Source organism: Sinohyriopsis cumingii, chromosome 9 (assembly GCF_028554795.1).
Source record: "Sinohyriopsis cumingii isolate HCF-2022 chromosome 9, ASM2855479v2, whole genome shotgun sequence".
In the NCBI taxonomy this organism is placed as follows: Eukaryota; Metazoa; Mollusca; class Bivalvia; order Unionida; family Unionidae; genus Sinohyriopsis; species Sinohyriopsis cumingii.
Window position 1 is genome coordinate 2,976,127 of NC_142969.1, and position 26,633 is coordinate 3,002,759.

Sequence of the window (26,633 nt, forward strand, 5' to 3'; positions counted from 1 at the left end):
AAGTGCCACGGCAGAGTTTCTAACTTTTATGGGACACAAACACTAGGAAAAAGGCACAGTAATGTAAAAAAGTGACAGCAAAGAGCAACACGATAAGAGAAAGAGAGAGAGGAATACAGAGAGACAGAGAGATTACCAAAACGCATTCCCAGAGCGGCTGCTCTAGTATTTACAAATTCTTCTGGAACACCGTACCCACCGCATCCTCCCATGTGCATTTCAAAGTACGAGTAGAAATACTCCGGGATGTTGTATGTCGCCGGCGTTGATGTATCTACGATCTGATGCATCAGTGGAGTATTACAACAGGTTTTGTGGTAATCGTTGTGTGGTCTGTTGTTCGGATTGAATACGAAAGCAAGGTAGCTGTTCGGCATTCCGTCACAATTAGAGAATGTGTAATCTACACCATTGGCCCTTTAATGAATCACAAAACTAAATAAATATACATCATATCCTCTATGTTTAGGCAAGATTTGAAATTTTATAGGTTTCTTTCTAATTCGTCTTGTAACGGTTTCAATGCCAAGTCACTAGTCTAAATACTTTTCAGACAGTATGGGCTAGAGCTTGTGATGCACTTATTGTTTCTTTTTCCGGCGTAGCACAGAGCAAGAATTAGATTTTACCCCATAACCTCCCCTACCTAGCAGGTTAGCAATGAGCTAAACAGGACCCTATTCTTGATTCACCGGTAAAGGCAATGATCAGGGTGAGGTCCTATTGCTAAAATTTGAGCAACACACCACCTCTTCAAATTAGTTCATTATACACATCCACCACCTGTTTACCTTTTTCTCCAGCTTTCTGACCACAACTTTTAAGACCCAGTCGCAACCGCAGGCTGAATTCGGCTTAAACTTTAATGTGTTGATGAACATGTTTTGTTTGACCTCTTTGCTTAATCACACATTGAAATAGTAATTAAAGGTACCTCTATCTTTCTTGAACATGCTTGATAGTCTCTTTATAGTATGTCTAATATACTACATGACGTATTGACATGAATAACAACACTATCCAAGTGGCATACATTAAGTACCTGAAGCGTTTCCATAGTCCGTCATTATTACTTTGAGAAAATAAATTCACACAAATTATGACATTCTTTTTTTTTTTTTTTGTATGCTGTTAGTGAAGAGATTATTACAGTCAAGCGAATTAGGCTTGATACACGCCTCTGCAGCATACGTGTATAGTCTTCAAATGTACCCCTTCGCAGTTTTCATGGAATTGGAATTTGAACTAATCTAAATAAATGGCGTTCTGGTATATTCCTTCCGTGCACCGAATGATCCGAAATTAGAGCAGTAAACCAGGCTTAAATTTAAATGATCTTGTTCATCCTAAATTTCTAAAGACTTTACTTTCATGAAGAAATTCTAACACGATTTCGTACATTTTCTATCAACTGAAGAATACGGGAGATTCACATTACCAGTATTAGTAAGAGCTAAGTAAAATGAAGGCAAACGTGTCACTGCGTCTTCAATCAGACCATGAATGAACTATGTTAAGAAATTTAATGATACCTGTAGCCTTGAGTTCCACCTGTGTGTAATGCTTCTGACGTCGGAAGAAATCCAAGGTACAGATACGGTCCGAGGTTTGCATTTAATGGTGTGGCATACCCATCATTTTTGGAGTACTGAAGTGATAGTTGGTATCGACTCTTGAATGCAGAGATTTGTTCTACTTTCGTCTGAGTTTGAGCGTGGTTGTTACGGAGAAATCGCACCAACACGTGGTCAGAACTAGTGTGGAGGTCATCCATATTGACCGGTACAGATGTGTTGGCCGCAACAAAGGTATAACCATATGCTTTGTGGAATTCACAGTAAACCTGGTAAGGTTGGTTAATACGGTTGTAGATTGTGTACACTCCATTTTGGCTCTGTATGTTATTTTTGTAGATGTCCTCGCATGAGTCTGAAGAGAAGAGATTAATCAGTTCGTACGTTAGGAAAGTGAAACATGCAACATAAAAGACACTTCCAGCTGTACATATTTAGGTATAGATATTGCATTCGAATTCGCAATATGTCCTCGTGTTATGGCACGTTTTCCAGAAGGCTTGGTCTTTTCCGAGGCTTTTCAAGTGTGCCAAGTAAAAGATTGCACACCGTAAAACGTGGATGAGCAGTAATATCATGCATTACAAGTGATCAAGACCACAGTTCAAAAGAATATAAACAGACATAATTGTTTTGCTTTATTTCTTTCATTCTACTACAACGATAATGTTTTTTTTTATCAATCTGGATTTATTTCCTAAATGAACAAAAAGACAAATACCTAAATTTTATACATACTTGAAAACGTGGCAAATTTGGAATCGTATGTTTTCCAATTATTGTAAAACGTTTATACACTTAATATACTGCCAATTCCTATTGCCTGATAGACTTAGATGGAAGATGTTTGTTTGCACGAAATCATAAAGGTCATTTACTTAGCTTTTGACAGTAAACAATGTATGTCACGCCTAAAAGATGTCAAATCATGATTCCGATTGCCACACAGTTTTTATATTGCTTGTAACATTATTGGTATGGCAACACATACATTTTCAACAAAGCCGATTGTAATTGTTATTTGCTATTGTTTCCACTGCACGAGATTTATAGGAAAGTTGGCGCAGTTATAAGTAAATTACTGTTTTGCATTGCTTACGTTGGATATGTTGTCCATGGTTCACAGGGAAAACTGCAAGCACCCATACAAATAGTACAATTCTAATAGCGGCCATCTGAAATTAGTCCACTTTTAGTTTGATCCACATGTATGAATTGTTACTTCTAGTTATTGAAAAACGGCGATTAGTTCCTGAGCCACACATTAAGACACACACACACACACATACACACACACACACACACACACACACACACACACATATATATCGTTTTGAGAGGAAAAAAGATCAGACATTAATAACGTATATCTACCGTCAAGAAAAGTAATGGTTGTACACACAATACATTTTCAGACTAGTTGTGCAAACGATTTTCAGCCATTGTGATAAGAATTTAGAAGAATTGACATATTTCTTAGTATGGAACTGGAGCCTTGGAAACCCACACAATAGAGACCTTGACCATACACCGTTGATACATCTATTATTTACATGACTCTTGAAGACTCCATCGTAATTGTCAATGCCATTTTACTACTACTACTACTACTACTACTACTACTACTACTTTAGTTTTCACATCAACGATCAAGCTTCCACTAGGGCCTTCATGATAGCGTGATAAATAATAATCATAATAATAATGAGGACTTTGTATAGCGCCTATTCTTTAGAAGCTCTAATCGCTTTACAACATAAGACAATATTTATCAGATAAAAAACATATAATAATATTATTACATAAAACAAACACCATGAAATTAGAAAAACATTAAAAAATAAAAAACATGCTGAAAATATTTCAGGTAGGAAACATTATTAGGTCTTTAAGTTTGTTCTTGCAGTCGAAATAAGTGAGTTTTAAGAGCCCTCTTGAATGTGATCACTGTATCTTTGTGTTCAGTGGGCAGTTTATTCCACGTTGCTGGGCCCTGGTATGCAAAATAACGTTGTCCATGTGACTTTTTTCATAGTGGGAATAATGAGTATACGATTGTTAGAAGAGGAGCGTAAGTATCTTGCTTGTGTGTACACATGGGTAAGGTCGGATAGGTATGTTGGACTAGAGTCCGACAGTGAAACGTAGCAAAGAGAACAAATTTTGTGTTTGATTCTGGATTGAATGGATAGCCAGCGTAGGGTACAGAGCAGCGTGGAGGTGTGCTCTGATCGTGGTATTCTAAGTATGATCTGAGCAGCTGTTTTTTGAACTTTTTGAAGTTTCTGGAGTAGATATTGAGATGAACCAGACAGAATTGAGTTACAATAGTCCAGTCTTGAAAGTACTAATGCACACACAAGTGTTTTAGTGGCGTCAACTGAAAGATATTTGCGAATTGATCTGATGCGTCTCAGCTCAAGATATGCAGCCTTGCATATGTTCATGACATGTTGGTGCAATGTGAGAGTACTGTCCAGAGTAACACCTAGGTTTCGTACTGATTGTATGAATTTAATGTTGGCGTTGCTGATATTTATTGTTTGAGGTAAAGGATGTGAATGAGAAAGTCTTTGTGTTGTGATCAGAATGACTTCAGTTTTATCATCATTCCTCTGCAGCTTGTTACATGTCATCCATGATTTCACACCATAAATGCAGCTCTCTACACCTTGAATGGTAGCATCAACTTCAGTTGGGTGGCTAGATTTGTACATGTGGGTGTCATCAGCGTCCAATTCGTGAGACACTGGATGATATATGACTCTTGAGAGCGACTGAGTGTACAGAATAAAGAGAACAGGTCCAAGAACAGACCTCTGTAGAACACCACAACAAAGATCAACTGGGCTGGAGTGTAATTCCATTTGCAGATACAATTTGTGTCCTGTTGACCAGGTAGGACTTGAACCACAGTAAGGCTGTATCATCAATGCCAAAATACATGCTGGAGACGGTGAAGTAATATATCATGGTATATTGTGTCAAATGCTGTAGACAAATCCAGGAGGGTGAGGACTGTAATCTTTCCGCTATCCAACGCAGAGAGAATGTCATTAACTACTTTTAGAACAGTAGTTTCGGTACTGTGGCAAGGGCGATATGCAGATTGTACATTGCTAAAAAGACTGTTTGAATTTAGATGAGATACAAGCTATGATAGAACAAACTTTTCTAAGATTTTTTATATGAATGGGAGATTAGAAACTGGGCGGTGGTTCTTTAAATCGTTATGGTCTAGTGTTGGTTTCTTCAGCAGAGGCTTTACAATGGCAGTTTTGAAAAATGATGGGAATTCCACGGATGAGAGAGAGGTATTAATAACATCAGTTAGTGAAGGCAATACTGGATCTAAGCACTCAAGCAGCAGTGATGTTGGAATTGGATCAAGTTCACGTGACTTTGGTGCACTCTTCATCACGATTGTACGTACGAAATCCATAGAGACAGGTTCAAATGCTGCTAATGGTTGCCACTCAAATTCTGTATCCCAACTGTATGGTGACGACGAGTCAATTGAAATTGTGGTGTCAAGCTTATCTCTAATGGTTTGTATTTTGTCAGGGAAGAAATTTGCAAACATGTCCGGAAGGTCGACTGGAATGAAAGTAGTTGGAAGTGGTGTTGCAAAATATTCAAGAGTTGTAATGGAAATCTAAAGTTACATGTGTGTATGGTCCCATTCGAAGAGCGGAGATGGAATTTAAATATTTCAGTTGTAAAGAAAAACCTTAAATTGACATAAAAGTGTACTTGTAAGCATTGGATGGGTTGTGCTTTAATATTCATACATGATTTGTAAGTGAAATCCAAACATGTTATAAAGATCTATATAGTCCCATTGGAAGGGTTTTACTTTAACATTCATGCATGATTTGTAAATGAAAACCAAACATGTTTTAAAGGACTATAGGGTCCCATCATAAGAGCTGAACTGCAGCTTACATCCATATGTCAAGTAATTATTGTCACTGAAAGAAGAATTATTTCCATCCACTAGTTTATTATCAAAGTGTATTTGTTTTGAAGAAGTCAAATACATATCTGCTGCCTTTAAATATTATGAGTTCTCGTGCCATTGAGCTATATAGTCTATGTCTTTTGAAATACCTATGTTAGGTAACTATATAATCCATGTATTTTTAAGATTCCATGTTAGGTAACTATATATTCCATGTCTTTTCAAGTATCCATGTTATCTAACTATATGGTCCATGTCTTTTTAAGTATCCGTGTTAGGTAACTATATGGTCCATGTCTTTTTAAGTATCCATGTTAGGTAACTATATATTCCATGTCTTTTTAAGTATCCATGTTATCTAACTATATGGTCCATGTCTTTTTAAGTATCCGTGTTAGGTAACTATATGGTCCATGTCTTTTTAAGAATCCGTGTTATCTAACTATATTGTCCATGTCTTTTAAGTATCCATGTTAAGTAACTATATAGTCCATGTCTTTTTAAGTATCCAGGTTAGGTAATTATGTTGTCCATGTCTTTTTAAGTATCCATGTTAGGTAACTATATAGTCCATGTCTTTTTAAGTATCCAGGTTAGGTAATTATATTGTCCATGTCTTTTCAAGTATCCATGTTAGGTAACTATATAGTCCATGTCTTTTTAAGAATCCATGTTAGGTAACTATATAGCCCATGTCTTTTTAAGTATCCATGTTAGGTGACTATATAATCCATGTCTTTTTTCAGTATCCGTGTTAGGTAACTACATTGTCCATGTCTTTTTAAGTATCTATGTCAGGTAACTATATAGTCCATGTCTTTTTAAGTATCCATGTTACCAAACTATATTGTCCATGTCTTTTTAAGCACCCATGTTAGGTAACTATATAGTCCATGTCTTTTTAAGTATCCAGGTTAGGTAACTATATTGTCCATGTCTTTTAAAGTATCCATGTTAGGTAACTATATAGTCCATGTCTTTTTAAGTATCCATGTTATCTAACTATATGGTCCATGTCTTTTTAAGTATCCATGTTAGGTAACTATATAGCCCATGTCTTTTTAAGTATCTATGTTAGGTAACTATATAGTCCATATATTTTTAAGAATCCATGTTACCTAACTATATTGTTCATGTCTTTCTAAGTATCCATGTTAGGTAACTATATAGTCCATGTCTTTTTAAGTATCCAGGTTAAGTAACTATATTGTCGATGTCTTTTTAAGTATCCATGTTAGGTAACTATATAGTCCATGTCTTTTTAAGTATCCAGGTTAGGTAACTATATTGTCCATATCTTATTATGTATCCGTGTTAGGTAGCTAAATAGTCCATGTCTTTTTAAGTCTCCATGTTAGGTAATTATATAGTCCATGTCTTTTTAAGTCTCCATGTTAGGTAACTATATAGTCCATGTCTTTTTAAGTATCCAGGTTAGGTAACTATTTAGTCCATGTCTTTTAAGTATTGTTGTTAGGTAACTATATAGTCCCTGTGTTTTTTTCAGTATCAATGTTAGGTAACTATATAGTTCATGTCTTTTTTCAGTATCCGTGTTAGGTAACATTATACTCCCTGTCTTGTTAGTTATCCCTGTTAGGTAGCATTATATTCCATGTCCTTTTAAGTATCCGTATTAGGTTGTTGTTGTTGTTCTAGGGTTTAACGCCATTTTTCAGCACAAGATAGGCTATACATGGCGGCCAGTATAACTGGTGAGTAGTAAATGGGGATACCCTAGCGACAATGGGAATTAGCATTACAAACACCCCTGGGACAATCTGGCGACAAGGGAAAATTAACATGGAGAAAAATCGTGGGACAATCTGGCGACAAGGGAAATTAACTTGGGAATAAATCGTGGGTCACTCTAGCGACAAGGGGAATTTAACATGGAACTATAGTGTGGGTCTGTCTAGCGACAAAGGGAAATTAACATAGGAATAGAGTTTGGGTTTGTCTAGGGACAAGGGGAATTGAATATGGGATTTTTTTTTAAAATTTAAATTTAAATTTAAATTTAAAAAAGGGTAGGCAATGGAAAGGCTATCTCTTTTCGAGAAATATGGCTGGCCCTGAAAAGGGCCTTTGGGTTTTCTTCTTCTTCTGCTTCTAATTTCTTCTTTTTCTCCACCAACTTCTTATTTTATCTCCAACACTCTTTCTCTTCTTCTCTTTCTTTTTCTCCTGCTCTTCTTTCTTCTTCTTCTCTTCCTCCTCTTCTTTCTTCCTCTTCTTATTTTCTTCTTCTTTTTCAATCTTTTCGTTCCATTTGCTTATTCTTATTCTTTCCTCTTCATCCTCCTTCTCCTCCTTTATCTCTTTCATGACACCACTAATCTTGTCCTTTACCTTTTTTAAGTTATTAATTTCCATCTTTACACGATGGGGACTATAGGAATAATGGTCTTCAACCAGTCTTATTAACATCTGCTCCATCATTCCTAAGTTGTCTAAAACGTCTTGTAATGTTTGTATTTTGTCCATTTGGTTAGAAGCCATCTTCTTTTTTTATTCTTTGCAGAATGGTTTGAACGACGAATACTGTGGGTTCTTATACCTAAAGCGCGTACGTGAAGGAAAACATCCCCCTAAAACGTAAAATTGATCTTACCTAGATCATGACCAAACAACGCCCGAACGTGAAGGAAAACATCCCCCTACTTTTTCATTTCATATAATAAAACCCAAACTATACTTTCTCATTTCATATAATAAAAACCCAAAGTATACTCTCCACATACGCTAAGAAACAACAAACAAATCCATAATCTACTATCCTCACAATCGTACGTGAGCGCTTACAAAACCCAAACTATACTCTTCACATACGCTAAGAACAATAAACAAATCCATAATCTACTATTCACACAATCGTACGTGAGCGGGTACAAACACAAACACAAACACACAAACACAAACACACAAACACATACGCTAAGAAACAACAAACAAATCCATAATCTACTATCCTCACAATCGTACGTGAGCGGTTACAAAACCCAAACTATACTCTCCACATAAGCTAAGAACAATAAACTAATCCATAATCTACTATCCACACAATCGTACGTGAGCGCTTACAGAACCCTAACTATACTCTTCACCTACGCTAAGAAACAATAAAGAAACCCATAATCTACTATTCCCACAAACATACCTTAGCTCTTACAAGCACCAACACACAAACACATACCCTCACACTATCTTAAAAAAGAGTTAGTGTTTATAATCACACTACTCTACCTACACACATTGGCAAATCGATAGTTATTTCTTTTCTAGAGTATTGGGTAGCCCTGAAAAGGGCTGTTTTTTTTGGAACTTCATGGACACCTGGTTAATGGTGGCACCTTCCAGGCCTGGCGCCACATACACATCTTGTCCCCCAGTTACTTTTTACCTTTTTGGGGGAGAGAGCAGAGGCAGGATATGTCGCTTCAGAATCCCAATTTTCGCTCTCTGGGATTCTGAAATTTCTTCTTCTTCTCTCCTTTTCCTCCTCCTCCTCTTCTTTGTATCTTCTCTCCTCTTTGTATCTTCTTTCCTCTTCTTCTTTATATCTTCTCTCCTCCTCTTCTTTGATTCTTCTTTCCTCCTCCTCTCTTATCCTTCCCTCCTCCACAATGGCTTCCGCGGCCAGTTCATTTAATATGCGCCTGGCGTATTCCAGATGCACATGAAGTTCCAACAGTTTCTCCAGTCTCGTGTTCATTTTTGGTGTTGATCAATCAACAAGGGTAGCTGGACTGCCGAACGAGTTTCAATTTATAGTGAAAGCGCGGACGTGAAGGAAAACATCCCCTAAAAACATAAAATTGATCTTACCTACATCATGACCAAAAAACAACAACGCGCGGACCTAAAAGAAACACTCACTCACTTTTATGCTACCCATCACTATTTTAAAATTTTTTATAAATCACTTCAATAGACTATCCACATACGCAAAGCAATCCAATCTAACCCCAAATTTACACCTCAAACACCAAAAAAAAGACATCATTTTAATCTACTGTCCATACCAACTTACTTAACCACTTACAAACACAAACACACAAACACATACACTCTCACTATCAATAAAGAGTTAGTGTTTATTTTCACACTACTCTACCTACACACATTGGCAAATCGATTGTTATTTCTTTTCTAGAGTATTGGGTAGCCCTGAAAAGGGCTGTTTTTTTTTGTTTGCTATGGCATTCTTTTTAGTTTCTAAGAATGCGATGTCCTCTGAGGATAGACTTTCTGGCGATAGGTCTGCTTCTTCGGAAAGAGAAGAAGAACTCTTTGGTGTCGATACGACAATCGACAAAGCCTCTGTCAGCTTCAGGTTGCTGCTGCTGCTCTTGTTGTTGTTGTTGCTGCTGTCTCTGAAGTCTGTACTTCTATGTCCATTCTTCTTTTTCCCTGTTCATTTCTTCTCTGAAGAGCTCTTCTATCAGGTCTTCAGTGATTTTTAACATTCTCACATTCTCTATTTCTTCTGGCTTCGGTATTAGACTGTGTCTGACCCTATGCAAATTCACGTAGGCTTCGTTGAGTTTAGCTAGTTTGGAGCACATCTTCTTAGGAGGATGAGTCGACAATGGATGGTTAGACTGGAAACAACCCGGTTCTTACAGTCAAAGCGCGGACGTGAAGGAAAACATCCCCCACACGGTTTTTGAGTCGCAACGTTTAGTGAGTGTCATGAGAGGGATAGTAAGAAATGAAAGAGCATCAATCCAACATTCTTATAGCTAAACAAAAGACAAAGGCATTTTTTTCAAAACACAACATTTTTTATTCAAAAATCACTTAACACTAAACAACAACTCTAACATTTTTAACAATAATCCAACAATATAACATCAAACAATTTTTTCAAAACACAACATTTTTTATTCAAAAATCACTTAACACTAAACAACAACAACTCTAACATTTTTTAACAACAATGCAACACTAAAAGTTTCTCCACTAGGTAAAGAGGGATAACAGTCTTCCATGGTTTCTAGTAATCTAGGATGACTTCTCTCAAACTGTTGATTTCTATGGTATTATCGAATTCTGCATACAAGATGACGTTCACCGTTTCATCAGGGTCTCGGTCTTTAAACTGAATTTTCACACGAATCTGGCCGGATTTTATAGGGTGGAAATGTCCCTCGTCGCTGCCTTGGTCTGGAGTGAAATCGAAAGCCCACAAAGCGTAGCCTCCTGCATAATCCTCGTACGTAATACCGTGACTGGTATTGGTTCCTAACTGTCCGGTGGCTTCGTACAAGGACAAGTACGATCTCAAGTAATTCTTCTTTTTAAAGTCAGGTTCGAAAGGTCGGGAACACAAGGTCTTGCCATCGCGACTGACTTCGATTTTGGACACGCCAAAGTGTTGAAAGTAGAAAGGATTTTTTTCGGCAGCTCCGTTGAAGGCTGTATTCTCGACGATACCAACGATCAAACATTTGGGTAACTGTCCTTGGAACAGATGATCTTCGATCATGGATCGCTGTCCCATGGGAATGGTGAAGGTTTTCACTTCCACGCGTCGTATGGGATAATTGGCGGTCGTTCTGCTCAACGTCTGACTGATGTCGTTTCCCACTTTAGGTAACACTTCCACACGGCGTACGTAGAGTCTGGCTTCTAGGATTTTGGTTTTGTAACCGTCACTATCAGCCATCAAATGGAAAGCGGCACTGCTACGATTCAGTCTCAGGCGGACATCCACCCCGTTCAGCAAATACTTTTCTTGCAACCACATGTCCAAATGCAAACGATCCATCAGTTCTAAACTTGTGTCGGCTCCCGTGATTCTCTTTCTTCGTTCTACAAATCCATCATTGTTGTCTTTCTTTTCATCAGTTTCCAATATTTCAAACTTGCTAGGTTCGTCAGCTTCCCATACCACACAGGCATTGAGATGAGTGTTCTTGGCATCTATTCCGTACGTCAAGAGATTTTCCAGGTAGGCACGATAAGGGTAAGTATCCATGCTGCTACTGACCAGTTTGTTATTCAAATACAAGTCCACTCCACTGAACAAGGAATGCATGAAATTGTTGACGGGAGCTACTGCTTCATCGTCTATAGCACCTCCAGTCTTATCTAGAATTTTGACTTTCAGGTACAAGTAACTGCTATTCAGATCGATGTAATCTTCGGGCTGTCCTTTGATTTCAAACTCGATGGGACCGGAATCGGTCAGTGAGGAGACGGGGTGAAATTCCACCCACTGGGATTCTTGCATCGTCATCATCGTGGGAGGCATGGCAAACAGATCCAGTTCCGTCTTGGAACAAGCGCAAGATTCTCGGTGCATCATTTTTTTTGTCTCTTTTCTCAATAATCGAAAACGTCTAAGTCTCGAACGGTTCTTCTTTTCTTGGCCTTTCTCGCTTGAAGTCTGGTGAAAGGGTGTTTTCTTCGTCGTCTCTTTCTGCCTTGTCCTTGCTGAATGCCTGACTCGGTAGCGTGCAGGGCATTTATAGGTGTTTCTCGTTGGCCTAAAATGTCTTTGCCCGTTTGCAGCAAGACATTTTTGCCTGCCCTCATGAAGGCTTCTTTAGGGTTTTGTTTGTCGATGATGACATTTTGGAGAAATTCTTTGCCTTGCGTCAGTGCCGCATCTTTCAAGGCGGTTTCAACACCGGGGCCACCGAACGAAAGGCCTCGCTGTCGAGCAACCCCTCGGTACACTGGATACATGACTTAAGAGTCGTGAGAGAACCGTTTTCGAAAATAGAGTTTCACCGTGACTTTTCCATTGGTGAATGGAATATTTTGTCCCAGATCTCCTTTTATAGCAATGTTGACCGTGTCCAAATACGACTTACTGACAGGCAAATAGTGAGGATGGACAAATTCGCGGTGGACGTGGTAAGTGTTTCCACCTTCCTCGTCAGTGTTCGTGGCAGAATCCACTTTGAAAGGAATGACACGCAGTAACGGTACGGAGGTGTGTCCCACCACGTTGTACTCCACCACATCGGAATACACGAACATCAAATTCAGTCCTTGGTTCAGTTCTACCGGGACACGAGCTAACTTGCTAAAAGACTCGTTGTCGTAAACGATGGGTAATTCGTTTTTCTTGATCATGGTCTTTCTCATGTCCATGTCTCCGCCCAACATGTCAAACAATTCAGGACAAAATAAAATGGACAGGATTTTACTCCGTTCAAATTTCATCAAGAAGTGACGAGCTACTTTGTCGTACTCCATGGTGACATTTTTGTTGACATGCTCCAAAGCTTTCAGAAACACGACATTAAACCTGGAGGTTATGGTTCTGACCAAATGTTGACCACTAAAATAATAGCCTGGGGGAATGAACAAGTGATAGGTGGTGTACTTTTGTGTACGGGTTTTCTTGTCATATTTGACATTGCTATCCATCCACTGTTGCATTTGCTCGTCATGAACTTCCACATCAAAAAAATTTTGATTGGGAAGGACATTGAGGACTTGGGTCTTTGAATCATTTCTACTAAAGCCACTTCCGAATGGGCTTCGTGATCTAACTGGATGGCTTGAGGTAATTTGGCCGTGTAACAGCACAACGTGTTCTTGGGAAACACCTCCATGGAACTGTCACTGGGTAAGGTTAAGTAAAATTGGTTTTGGTGACTCATAATTCCAGAGTTCTGTGGCTGTCCGAGGGGTTACTGGACGTCAGAGGCGTGTCTCCGTCTAAAATGGGGTTCTGGTTGTGATTGAAGTGGTGACTGGCACTGGCACTGGACACAAGGTTCCCGGGGTTCCCGTTCGAGGTGAATTTCAGGGAGGGATTAGGAAGCAGGTAACCGATGCAACTGCTCAATAAAATGGTCCACAATTGTTTGTCTGCTTGTTGCAAACTCAAATTGGCGATGGCCGCCCCGATGACACAATACAACACGAAGATTTGGCAGAAAAAGACGATTTGCGTTTTAGGCACACGTTCTCCACACCACACCCACAAGGGTTGTTTTTGTAAATCTTGCACAGAAGAACTAGGTGAAGGAGGAGTGGTCGACGTAGCTGCGTCTGTGTGAAAAGGCATGATGGTCACTTCTTTTTATAGTCGATGACTTGCGAAGCGTCGATCCAAGAATCGAAACTGGGTGGATATCCTTTCCAACGTACTTTGTCTTCTTTGACACGTCCTTTGCCCACTTTACGGGTTCTGCGTTCGAGAATGCTTTCGATGTCGAACACGTCGTCTTCTTTTTTGGTGACACGTTGTAACTCGGGCAAATAAAACGTTCCTTTGAGCACTTCTCCGTTCATGTCTTCCAATTTGTAGACGGCAGGATGACGGCCATGCACTCGTCCAGTGACGCGAAACAATTCGGTCGTCCAGTTAGGTAAGTAACCTTTGTCGAAAGTGCGTTTGGTTTTGCCAATGTGCACCCAATCTCCTACGGCCAACTCTCCACTTTTCTTGGTCACAGCCCTCGTCGGGGACGTACCAAACAGGCGCTCAAACACCAACACTTCGTTCTCGGGAGTCACGTTTTGCGGGGCACGTCCGATGCTTCGATGGTAAGATTGGTTGTACGCTTGCACCAGGTGCGGTAAGATGTCGATGTACTTCAGAGTGTGGTGATGCGTAAAATATTTCCACATGCGTTCTTTCAAAGTGCGTTGAAAACGTTCCACGATGCTGGCTTTGGTTTCGGGATTCTCGGTGGTAAAAAAATGAATGTCACGTTTCTTTAATTCTTTTTGGAAAGCTTGGTTCAGAAATTCGGTGCCTTTGTCCGTTTGCCATCGAAGAGGGTGATGACCGCTTTGTTTCAGCACCCGTTGCAGGGCTCGCACTAACTCGCTGCTCGATTTGGAAGTCAAGGGTACGACCCAAGCAAATTTGGAAGAGACGTCGATGACACAAAACAAATATTTGTAGCCACGATTGTAGCTGGCCAAATGAGAGACATCGGCTAAATCGGCTTGCCATTGATGATCGATGCCTTCCACTCGGAGGATGCTACTCTTTTTCTCTTGGGGTACTTTCTTGGATTGCAATGCTTTGCGTGTGCGGCCGGCAATAGGTGTCGAAGAGGAGGAGGATGTCTGAGCGGGGGATATCGGTTCTTGTTTCACTTCTGTCTTCACTTCTGTCTTCGCTTTCTTTTTCTCTTGTGATGAAGAAGGGGTGGCCATCATCTTTTTAATCCATCCAATTCTGGAGGTAGGTGGTGTTGTTAACTTGCGTACTTTTTATGGTGGAGTTTGAAACCCTTCCTCTTCTTCTTCTCCTTTTTCTGTCTTGGTCACTGGTACTGGTGGTACTGGTACTGGTACTGGTACTGGTGATGGTGCTGGACTTTTCATCAAGGTCTTAAAATCTTTCAGAGTGGGTAGAGCTGTTTCGTCTAAAGCTTTCTGGTGAAAGAGTTGCAGTCGTTGCAAGAGTTGACCGTACTTTTGCGATTTTTCTGTTTCGGACAAATCTTGGCGATCCATCAAGGACTGCAATTCGTGTTGTAACTGGGACATCTCGCTCAAATGGGGATTGGGAGGTAAATGCGGGGTGCGTTGTTCTTGCCACCGATGGTATTCCATCCATCGTTTGTAAGGCACTAAAGCTAGTTTTCGTCCTTCCATGGGGTTGTCAAGGGTCGATTCTGAGATCTTGGGACTTCCGAGGGCCTTTTCATCTTGCTCCCACCAGTCCTCCCAACATGGTTCCCAAGACTCCTTTCAGTATGGGGCCTAACAAGAGAGGTAAAATACCTCCACGTTGCACTAACATCTTCTTTTTTTGACGAATGGGAATTTTATTTTGAACCATTTGGCGAAAAACGTGACGATGTTTGCCTAAGCATTGTTTCTGTTGTTTGGACAAAGGGATCGTGCCTTTCAAAACGTTCAAACAACATTCGCACACGGTATCGATGACCTCTTTGGAGGCTGCTTGAATGAGTTTTTTTCGTAGGGGTGGAGAAGCTTTGGACAGGACAGATAACATGTCCCCATGTTTGGCTAAACGTGGTGGCAGTCCTTTCCTTTTCTTTCCTTGGGGTTTTCTGGAGTGTGACATCTTTGAGTCTTCAGGAGCACCAAAAAACACTGATACCCGACTTGGTCACAGGCCTTTTTTATACTGGAACGCGTCGCCACTGATTGTCTTTACGTCGAATTAGTTTGAGGACAGGCATGACACGTCGTGCAGGGGTACGTAACGGACTAAATCGAGCCAGTTCTTGCTTTTACAAATCCAGCAAACTTTGTAACATGCCCGATCTTTCTTGAACTTTGAGTTTGGGAGAAGGTACTTTGTGAGCAGCAGCCACTGCCACTAAATTGGAAGGTCCTGCCACTGGGGAAGTTCTTTTGGGGGTCATCAACGGAGAAGTTCTTGGTGTGATCAACGTCTCCAAGTACTCTTCAGTTCTGGGTGTCATTAACGGAGAAGTGGACAAACGTGAAGCTGCCGGAGACACAGTCACCGCCGTGGCAGGTCGTGGTTTGCGAGTGTAAGGTTGCGTCCTGGCCGAAGTGCCTCTCTTGCGACTAGTTTTCTGTGGACTTTTCTTTTTCTGGGGGCTTCTTTTCTTTTTCCGGGGTGGTGGTGGTGTCTGGTCAGAGGAGGGTCCTGCCACTGGAGAAGTTCTCCTTGGGGACCTGGTCTTTTTCTTCTTGGGTCTTCGTTGGACTTTTGTCTTGGGGATAACTTTGGGGGCATTAGGATCCCATCTTAAGAGTGAGCGAATGATGACCCCTCCTAGAGTACCACTCCCTCCAGGTTTCAAAATGATTTGTTTTTTGGTTTGAGTGTCGATGCGGGGATCGGCCAGTTGGACCAAAGCGACTTTGTTTCGATCGAGAAAGCGTTTGGTTTGATGAGGAATCTGAATGATTCCTTGGAGTAATTGACGTGCCGTCACCGTGAACCATCGTAAGACTTCTTTGAGACTAGCTTCTAAGACACGAGCTCGTGTTTGTGGATCTTTTTCTCGACTGATGCCATACAAGGCACGAATCAATTTGACGGGAAGATGCGACTGAAGGGACGTCATGTTCACACTGTGTGAGACAGACGAGAAAGGGTCTGAGGTTTTTATAGATTTTTTTATGGGGAGTGAAATGAAGTCGAGGACAGAGACGTGTACAGGACAGGCCCTCCGTCTTGGCACCAGTGGTGAAACAAGTGGGTACGAAATCGCAAATCCTCGGGAGTCGTAGGTTTCAAATCGACGAGTAAATAGGCGTGTGGCGTTTGAGTGGCATCGTCGTACGCCTGAGTCAGCCAAGGCGTTCCTAACTGTTTGGCTAAGACTTGCACTTGCGATTTATCTCGAGGGCTTTTAAACAAGACCACGTAATGCGCATTGAGACTGATGGTGCGATGGGCTTTACTTTGTTGAAACAAATTTTGGGTGATGTAAACGACACTGGCATTACGGTGATGCCCTTTGCGCGTGAACCACAGTTTAATTTCTTCTTCGTCTTCTCCTAACATGTCGTCGAAAATGACCAAATGGGTTAGACGGGAGTCAGAGACGATGCCGTCGTCTTCTTTAGGAATGCCTTCCACAAACACGATGGAATCGCCTTGACTTTCTCGCAAGAGGCTGTACGCCGATTGCCACTCTTTGTAACACCACACGATTCGTTGAGGGGGTCGATCGATCAAATGATGTTTATGTTCGATCAAACGTTTGACGAATTCGGTTTTGCCTGAACCGCTAGGTCCAGCAATGAGCATGTTAAAGGGATGGCGAAGATACAAAGCCTCCCAACTGGCACGATCTAAGTGTTCGTCGATGACTTTGACAGTAGAGGAAGAGGGAGCAGAGACAGCAGAGGTAGCCATGGTGTGAGAAATGTCACTTGTGACACGAAAAACAAACAAGACAAGAGTTTATATACTTTTTCAGAACACGTTTATTGAATGTTTTTTTCAAACATGAATACGAAAGACAAAAATACATAAAAGCCAAAGGCTTAAGTACAAGAATAAAAGGCACATGATAACCACGAACGTGGAATAAACACAAGTGTCTGTACAACATGTTTTGGGTAAAGTTCTAACCAGTTCTATAGTAGGGGTAAGGTCACACAAGTGTCCTCCCGAAAGGGTCTTTCAGGCCTGTCCACGACAGTCCTGTCCTGGGTGACGGGTTCTTCTGGCACCGTCACTAACACAGGTTGAAAAGTAACTTTTTTCCTTGAATAACTCTCGTGCATACTGGGCCACCTCTTGTGTCCAAGCCTCAAAACCCTGGTCTCGATGATGTCCAACATTTGACTCCTAACCAATCTGGTTTCTTCTTCGTCAACGACATGGAAAGTTACTTCAATGAACAATGAACTATCGATCTTGTCTAGGGTTCCTTTTAATATACAGACCAATACCAACGTGACCGTACGGTAAGGTGAAGTGATTGGGAAGTCGCACTCGCTTCTGGTATACAATTTGATAGACTTTTTCCAAGGGTCGACTGACGATGTGGTGAGTGGGTAAACGTACAATCTTGTTCGGTTGATAGGTGGTCACTTTAAAGTTTCCATCCTCTCCCGATTGCAAGGCTTCTTTCAATACCCCAAAGTTGACCACTCGACTGGTACGATGATTCAGAGTCAGTCCTTTCACTTTGCACGTCGTGTGCACTTCTCCTTGTTTGTCCCGGTATTCGTAGCCGTAATTTTTGGGACCACCACTGACGAAACTTAGAATCTTGTCGTCGGGATGCTCGTCTGTCCAGGCTCCTAAACGATCTCCTTCGATGTCAGGGTGCTGTTGAATCGGGTGATGGATGTAAATGCAACTGTCCGTGTCAAAGTACAGGACGCGTTCTTCTAACAGTTCTAAAGCTTCGTACAATTTTAAGCAAGCATGAGCTGTCACGTAAGCCGCAATGATGACATTTCCAAAAGGGTCGTCTTGTACAAAATCCAGATCTTCTTCGTAATTGACCAAGATCAAATCCTCTCGAACGACGTCCACGTGTTTCATGTATTTGGTTTTTTCGTGAATCATCTGGAAGTAGCGGGAAGGTTCTGTCAAATATTCCGTCCTGGGTAAACACGGTCGTTGTGCCATTTTACCCCACAAGCAATTTAACATCACTTTGGCAAACGATCGCCTGCCTTCGTTTTTTTTCGATGTGGTCTAAAGAGATGCCTTCTTGTTTGTAGTATTTCTCTTTGAATTGTATTTGGTCTTCGGGAGTGTGACACCAGGAAGGATAGCCGCTGGCTTCTTGTTTCAGTTTCAAAAAGGCATCCACGTAGTCGGCGAAAATGCCTTTCTGAGTAGGGTCACCCTTGTGGTGCTGTTGTGTCTTGGGAAAGTGGCAAATTTCGTACACTTCTAACAGTTGGTATCCCATGTCCAGAGCTTTGAACAATTCCACGCTGACCCAGGTTCCCGTCAAGGCACGTTCTTCCTGGCTGTGATGGCAAGGTTGGTCCTGGTTGCACGTTTCGGCACAAGTACGGCACAAGGGAAACATCAGTTTGCCTTGACAATGGTGAGGTAAGACGGGATGGTATAGGTTCGTGGGAGGCAAAACTTTACACTTGATCAAGCCTTCGTATTGTCGAATGTTTTTCAGGTCGATGTGTTCCGTGAACAATTGCGGATGCCCTACAGGAAAGCGACAATATTTGCACACGTAGGGATACAGCGAACACACGTCCAAGTATTTGATTTCTTCTCCTTTCTCTTCGTCGGCTTGGTACAGCAAACAGGTGGCATTGGTCCTTCCTCCGTACAAACTATCCCTCGGGTTCAGCGGGTCCATGAACTGGTAACTTTCCACGAGGCGTTTAAACTCGGGATCGGTTTTCAAACGGTGATCGTACTCGTGTTCCCACATTTCCACCACTTGGTATCCTTGCTGTTCTAACTTTAGGCGTCGCTGACAAGTGTCCTGGTACAAGTCTTCCATGGTTCGTTGCAAAAACTGATTTTTAGTGTCACGGTCAGGGTAACAGATGGGACATCCGTGAAATAAGCAACCGTTAAACTCGTACACGATCTTGGGGTTTTCTAAGTCCCAGCCATCTACCGAATACGTTCCGATGGTCTTTTCGCCTCCTCCGTTGCGGGCATGCTGAATCCATTTGTCTTCCTTGTCGCACAAGTAATGTAACCAACGTAGGGCTTTGACCGAGTATTGACGCTTGACATAGTGGGTCGTTTGAGGACTGATGACAGCCACGGTATTTTCAGGCATAAATCGTTGGCGGTACACTAAGGAACACGCTTTGGCAATGGTGCAAGCTTCTTTCAAAGGATAGACCCCTCCGTGTTCCATGAACAGTTCTCGAAATTTTCCACAGCAACGTCGTAAAATGTCCACGTCGGAACGACAATACTTTAGCATTTCTTCCTGAAAGTCGAAGGGGTTAGAGGCATGAGCCTGGTACCAAGCGTAGAAAGCTTCTCGTTGTTCGGTACGCATGTTGTCGGGGTCGTAATAGTGAGCCTCAGGTAAATGGGGTAGAACGGCATGTTGATTAGCTTCCGTATTGAGAAAGTGTGGAAAGTACCCTTTAGTCATTTCTGTCATTCCAAACGTTTTAGGCATTCGACTCAAAGGCATGGCTAAGTAACTCATCGAATCTTTAAACTGTACTTGTCCCACTTGCATGAAAATGATTTTGGCTCCATTCAGAGTGACTTTAGGACGTTCGGTGCCTTGTTCCGTATAGTATCTGAGAAGAAACTGTCCATCGTATCCGGAGAAATTGTGAGCCATCACCGTGGCATGACAATGACAATCTGCGTAACGTTCGATGTCCTCTTGGCTCCACGTCTTGTCGATGGGGTCTAAGACCCATTGGGCAAAATCGGCTAACGTGTTTGGTCCTCGAAAGATTTTTTCACGTCCTCCAGGAATCTTGCTGCAGTGAGGGCAATGACTGAAGATAGGTTCTTGAATGCACTTCTCGCACGCTCGATGAGCCACGCAGAAATTAAGAATGTGAATGCCGGTCTCTTGCATGCATTCGAAATCGAAAAAGATGAAATTGCCTTTCTTCTTGTGACCGTCCTCTTCCTCTGGTGGGGGTTGGTATTTTTGCACGTAACATTCGTGTTCCAAGTCCACGATGTGGTGACAAATGTGACATTTTTTCTTTCCTCGACATACGTGTGCCTTGGTACTATTGGTGCGCATGCCTTGTCCACAAGTAGGGCACAATCTGAGGAGTTGACAAGCACATTTCTTCTGTGAACCTTGTGTTTTCAAATGTTGCTGGTAACAGATAGGTCTGACAAACGTGCGCAGACAAGTTGAACAAGGCACTGGTTCTTCGCTCAGACAGGGTGGAGAGGCCAAACATCCTGGGCATTTCCATGCACAAGACTTGTGTTGCTCTCGATTGTTATAACCATAATCACATTTCTCACAATAATAACCGTATCTAAGGAATGCAGTGATACTGGTAATGGTATCGAAATGTTCATCGTGATAATAGACATGAATGTATTTTCCGTCCTTAAAATCTTGGCCTCGAAACAACAGAGTTCCACGCATTTCTTGAGGGTGCACTTTCAAGGTGTAGCGTGGAGCTAGGGCATCTTGCAATTTTTGCATCTCAGGAATGCCACAGGGTGTGTCTTTGGACAGTCCGGCTTGTTGTAACAGGAGTTCTGCTTCATTTCGTTGTTTGGCTCGATCGGATCGTTGAATAGTTTTCCAGGTTCTTTTCCATTCTACCTTGTCGTTCTTGTTGGCATAGGTTCGTCCCACCACGATGGCACGGGCTAAACACATCTGCTCTTGAGGGGTGTGAATTCGGACGAGACTTGTTTTGGTGTTGCGAAGGTTGTCCACCAATAACATCTTTTTGCGTCCTGTCCCTTGAGGAAGAGAGACGTGGGCCATTTTCAGTGTGGCTTTACCATCGGTGATGTCAAACTGGTCATTAGATTGTTGTACGTGTTGAATCTTGTCCATGATTTTGGAAGGGGTTAGTTCTGCGGGTCTGCTAAACTCGATCCAAACAGGGGATTTCAAACCGTCGTGATCTATGGATAGTGTCAAGCGATCGTCTTCTTTGGGTTGACATTGTCGCTTGAGTGCGGTGAGCAAAGAATCCCACATCTCGGTGATAAACCCTTCTGCTTTCTCCAAGGGTACGTCGGCCTTGAAATCTTTAAACTTCACCGTGTAGGTGTAAGCCGTGGTTCTAAATTTTCTAGAGGAGCGCTTTTCCGTCTCTCGAATGGAATAGTACTTTTCAGGGTTGATTAAGGGTGGTGAACTTGGTTTAGAGGGTTCGGATTCTGGTTCACTCATGTCCTCTTCAAAATCACTGGCATGAATTTGTGCCAAGATTTCAACCCTGGTACGAGGCGATAGATCACGTTTCTGCCTCTTACTTTCTTCTTCTTCTTTCTTCTCGAATGAATAGGATCGTTTCATCTTGAGTGCAAAACGTCAAATGACTCAAGTTCAAACACCATAGACTAATTTATAGTCATGGCAAACCAGCGTATATAAAAAGGGTGTGTCTTGTCCTTTCACTATTCATTTCACTCTCAAACCGAGGAGAACGATGGAAGAGACTAGCCAAATCAAACCTTTCGTCAGAGCTTTGCGAGGGGTCATTAGAAAATTCTCTTCAGACCAGCCGACAGACTACTCTCCTTCCTTTCGAGATAAGAGTCAGGATACTTGCTATATCTGTCAGAAGAAAGGGCATTGGTCTTCAGAGTGTCCAGACCGTCAAAAAAGAAAAAAAAAACAGGGGCTAAAAAAGACAAAAGTCAAGATACCTGTTATTATTGTAAAGAAAAAGGACATTGGTCTCCAGATTGCCCAAAAAAGAAACAAGAGGAGTCAGAAGAAAAGAAGGATTCTTCAGAAGAAGAGAGGGATTCTTCGGAAGAAGAGAGGGATTCTTCGAAAGAAGAGAGGGATTCTTCAGAGGAAGAAAGAAGACAATTCTATTTAAAAGAAGCAAAGAAACAGGAGAAGAAAAGAAGAAGGGAAGAAAATGAGGAAAAAACGGTGAAGAAATTCAAAAAACAGAGAGACTAAACAAGGAGAAAGAAGAAGTCAATGAACTTTTAATTAAAGTGTTGTGTTGTGAATTGGATTGTAAAAAATGGATAAAAGAATACATGAATGATATAAGGTAAGTGTCTTTGAGTTTTGATTTTAAAATAAGAAGCTACACTCACGCACTCATACACAGACACGTACTATAAGGGTAAAATGGGTGGGGTTTATTTTTGAGTTATTGGCAAATTGAAATTGTATTTCTTTTCGAGAAATGTGGGTGGCCCTGAAAAGGGCCTTTTTATTTTGGTGTAGGGGTGAGTTTAACCAATCAACTTTAACTGCCTTATGCCTTTGCCACGGCCAAAGCCTACTTCTGATGATTGGGTTGAAATCACTAAGGGTGGTACGACAGGCTTAGTCACAGGGTTGGCGTGTTTAGCTCGGGAAGGTCGTATTCTCTTCGGTCGTGATAAAGAAGTCTGATACATTTGTTTCAGACTTCTTAACTCCGCTAAAATGTCCAACAGTACCGTAGCCGTTTGATTTTCACCCTCTTGTTTCTTTGCTGCTACTTCTTCTTGCTGTTGTTGCTGTTGTTTTTTTCTTACCTCTTCTTGTTGCTGTTGCTGTTGCTGTAGGAGAAAAGCTTGTTCCGCTTCCTTTTGTCGTTGCATAAATTTCTCCAATTCTTCTTTCTGTCTCTGTCTAAAATTCTCCACTTGCGGTAATGAAGAAGGTAACGAAGGTTCCGGAACAAATTCTTGCGAGGTAAGAAAATCCACAAAATCCCAATGTACCTCTTCTGAAAGTAAGTCCGGGTTCCCTTGGGCAGTCTCCCCTGCTGGTGCACCCCAATGGATCGTTTTCTGAGTTTCCGTCATGTTGAATCACTGTCGCATAGATTGACTGCACACAAGCGCTAGCGAATCTATATAGACCACGTGACGTCACAGACTACTGTCTTCGGATTGGATGCGAGCTGACTGAATTTTGTAACGCGTGTTCGGATTGGTGAATGAATTCAATCCGTTTCAATCCTTCCTGTACCTATAAATAAGCGCAGTTCACTGCATTGATTCACCTATTCTCGTCGCTTCAAGATGTGGACCACAGTTGAGTCATCCACCCTTGTGTCTTCCATGATGTTTAGGACGGACATGTTCATGCATGTCAGGTCCAAGTGGACTGTTGTTGATAGGACAGATACTAGTCAATGGAGGAGGAGAGTTTACATAGAAAGACAAGGATGTCTCAAGAGGGTACTTGTGTATGAACCGGCAGGTAGAAGGAGTTTAAGAAGAAGAGGAAGATGTGACAGATGCCATCTATGTTAATATTAATATTAACATAAACCCAAAGGCCCTTTTCAGGGCCAGCCATATTTCTCGAAAAGAGATAGCCTTTCCATTGCCTACCCCTTTTTTAAATTTAAATTTAAATTTAAATTTAAAAAAAAATCCCATATTCAATTCCCCTTGTCCCTAGACAAACCCAAACTCTATTCCCATGTTAATTTCCCCTTGTCGCTAGACAGACCCACACTACAGTTCCATGTTAAATTCCCCTTGTCGCTAGAGTGACCCACGATTTATTCCCATGTTAATTTCCCTTGTCGCCAGATTGTCCCACGATCTTTCTCCATGTTAATTTTCCCTTGTCGCCAGATTGTCCCAGGGGTGTTTGTAATGCTAATTCCCATTGTTGCTATGGTATCCCCATTTACTACTCTGGTGGAGGAAGAACCCTGGAAAACCCAGGGAAGAACCACCGACCCACGAGAAGCTACTGGCAGGCTTACCAACGCTAGCCGAGCCTTGGACTAGAACCCTTGCAGACAGAGGTGAGATGGCATTGATCCGGAACGGTCAGAGCTTTGGACCACTCGGCCACTGGGGGCCTCGCTCCGTGTTAGGTAACATTATATTTCATGTCTTGTTAAGTATCCATGTTAGGTTACATTATATTCCATGACCTGTTAAATATCTGTGTTAGGTAACATTATATTCCATGTCCTTTTAAGTATCCGTGTTAGGTAACTATACAGTCCATGTCTTTTTAAGTATCCGTGTTAGGTATCTATATGGTCCATGTCTTTTTAAGTATCCGTGTTAGGTAACATTATATTCCATGTCTTGTTAAGTATCCATGTTAGATTACATTATATTCCATGACCTGTTGCGTATCCATTTTAGTTCATGCATGAAATGTCTCATTAGACAAGATAACTTATATGTCCACATTTTATACAACAATTTCAGCAATAATCGTGTTAATTTCATATGAAGTAATTGTAAGTTATTGTGTATTCTATGTATTAAGTGTTGCAATTTTTATCGTTTTTCTACATTGCCCTCGGTATACTCACCTTAGACTCTTCAGTTATTGTCCTGTACAGGTTCTGGATAATTCTCACTCGCACTTAATATTCTGCTCCAAATCCTTAAGCTAGACTGTGGCAAACACGAACCTATGGTTTGTATTCGGTACTGTTAGTTTTCTAGGTGACTTCTTATCTGCTAATGTGATTCAAGCCATTTGGGGACCTGAATAAATGAAATGTACTTGTAAGCTGATAAGCCCTTTGGGGACCTGAGTAAATAAAATGTACATGTAAATTGATAAGCCGTCTTCCATTGTCTATGCTAATATTTTAGACCAGTATCACATAAATGTAAATTTTTTCAGTAGTTTGGGAAGGGAGATAACGACTCAAATTCAGTGTCAATTTCTAAAGATAAACCTGCAAGGCAAGGGAGGTATATGCTATTTCGCCAATACCATATCAATATTGTCATTCAAGTTCATTGCCCTTTGCAAAAACTCTGAAGCAGTGTGCATGTGATTTGGATTTTTAACGTAGCTTTAACAATCTTTCAGTCATGTCGCTACGATGTATGCGGTGTGGCAGTATATAGTGATATCTAGCACTGGGACATCATGCCGCATACATGTAGTATAATGTCCTACCCAGTCACATTATCCTGACACCAGGCCGACCAGTCCTAACACTAATCTCTTAATGCTGAGTACCATTTTTATAAGTCTTTGGTATGACTCGACCCAGGTTTAAACCCGCGACCTACCACATCCGAGGCGGACACTATAACCACTAGGCCATTGGAGCGGTTAACTCAAAAGCAGGATAGAAACCGAATCAATATGGATCAAGTGAGAACACCGTACATAATGCGTGCAAATAAACCAACTTTATGATAATGAAGTACGAGTCACATACTTCATCTTAAATATTAATGCAACAATAAAATAATAATTAAAAGCGGCGACCAAAAAAAAAAACAAACAAAAAACAACACGTATACTCTGAAAATACATTGTCTTAAATACTATGACATCAAGTACATGACATGCACAATGAATGAGTTTGTAATTGCAGCATACTGTGAACATGCTATTATGAAGATGGTGGTTCATGTACCCATCAGCCCTGACAACAAACAAGATTCGCAATTCAAGACCTAATTAAGCTACTTTACTGCACTGTTGTCAGTTGCTTTTATTTGCTGTTGAACATCTTGGCATGTTGCTAACTATATTGCTCAGCTAACAACAGTGTCGCTCTAATGCCAACTTTGTTGTTCTGTCTGTTTTTTAACACAGTTGGCATGTTGTCAGCAATGTTGCTTCGCTTCCATCGGTGTTTCCCTGTTGCCAACTAAGAGATTATATCGCAATTCATTATGTCCTTTCTGCTAGATACGTTGCCATACCGCCAGCTATACTGCTACAATATCAGCCCTGTGACTGTAATACACTGTCGGTGAAGTTGACACTACCTGAGATCACCGCATCACTGTGACAGCACATAGCATATGATCATATGAGTACTATATAACACGTGCAAGGCTCAAGGGTAAATTACCCGTGTACATACTGAAATATGGCTTTCTCGCTGCAAACGACCTGCAAAGATATGTACCATTTATGCTGTTACAGTTAGTCATTGCAAAAAAAGTTACTCCAGGTAACGCTGGACCCGTCATCGAAAACTAAATAAATAAAGAAATAAATATATATTCGCTCTATTTCGTCGCCAACGTATTTTGTTTCCGTATTCCGTGACATAGATGTTTGGTTTGATCTCACATAGTTTTCGTGTCTTCGTCTGAGAGTCAGTGACGATATTATGAGAAGAATGAAGAG

The 26,633-nt window shown here is 41.2% G+C and overlaps 1 protein-coding gene across 1 annotated transcript in view; it reads right to left on the reverse strand.

Annotated features, from left to right (window-relative positions):
- LOC149791179 (uncharacterized) overlaps positions 1-24,997 on the reverse strand; it is a 41,173-nt gene extending 16,176 nt beyond the window's left edge. Inside the window, exons 1-4 of the mRNA XM_089969150.1 lie at positions 24,838-24,997; positions 2,674-2,749; positions 1,533-1,929; positions 137-417 (exon numbers count right to left, since the gene is read on the reverse strand). Of these exons, the coding sequence (XP_089825276.1) occupies positions 137-417; positions 1,533-1,929; positions 2,674-2,749 (754 nt within the window). The 5' untranslated portion in view covers positions 24,838-24,997. The remainder of the gene's footprint in view (positions 1-136; positions 418-1,532; positions 1,930-2,673; positions 2,750-24,837) is intronic.
- Between the last annotated feature and the right edge of the window lie 1,636 nt (positions 24,998-26,633).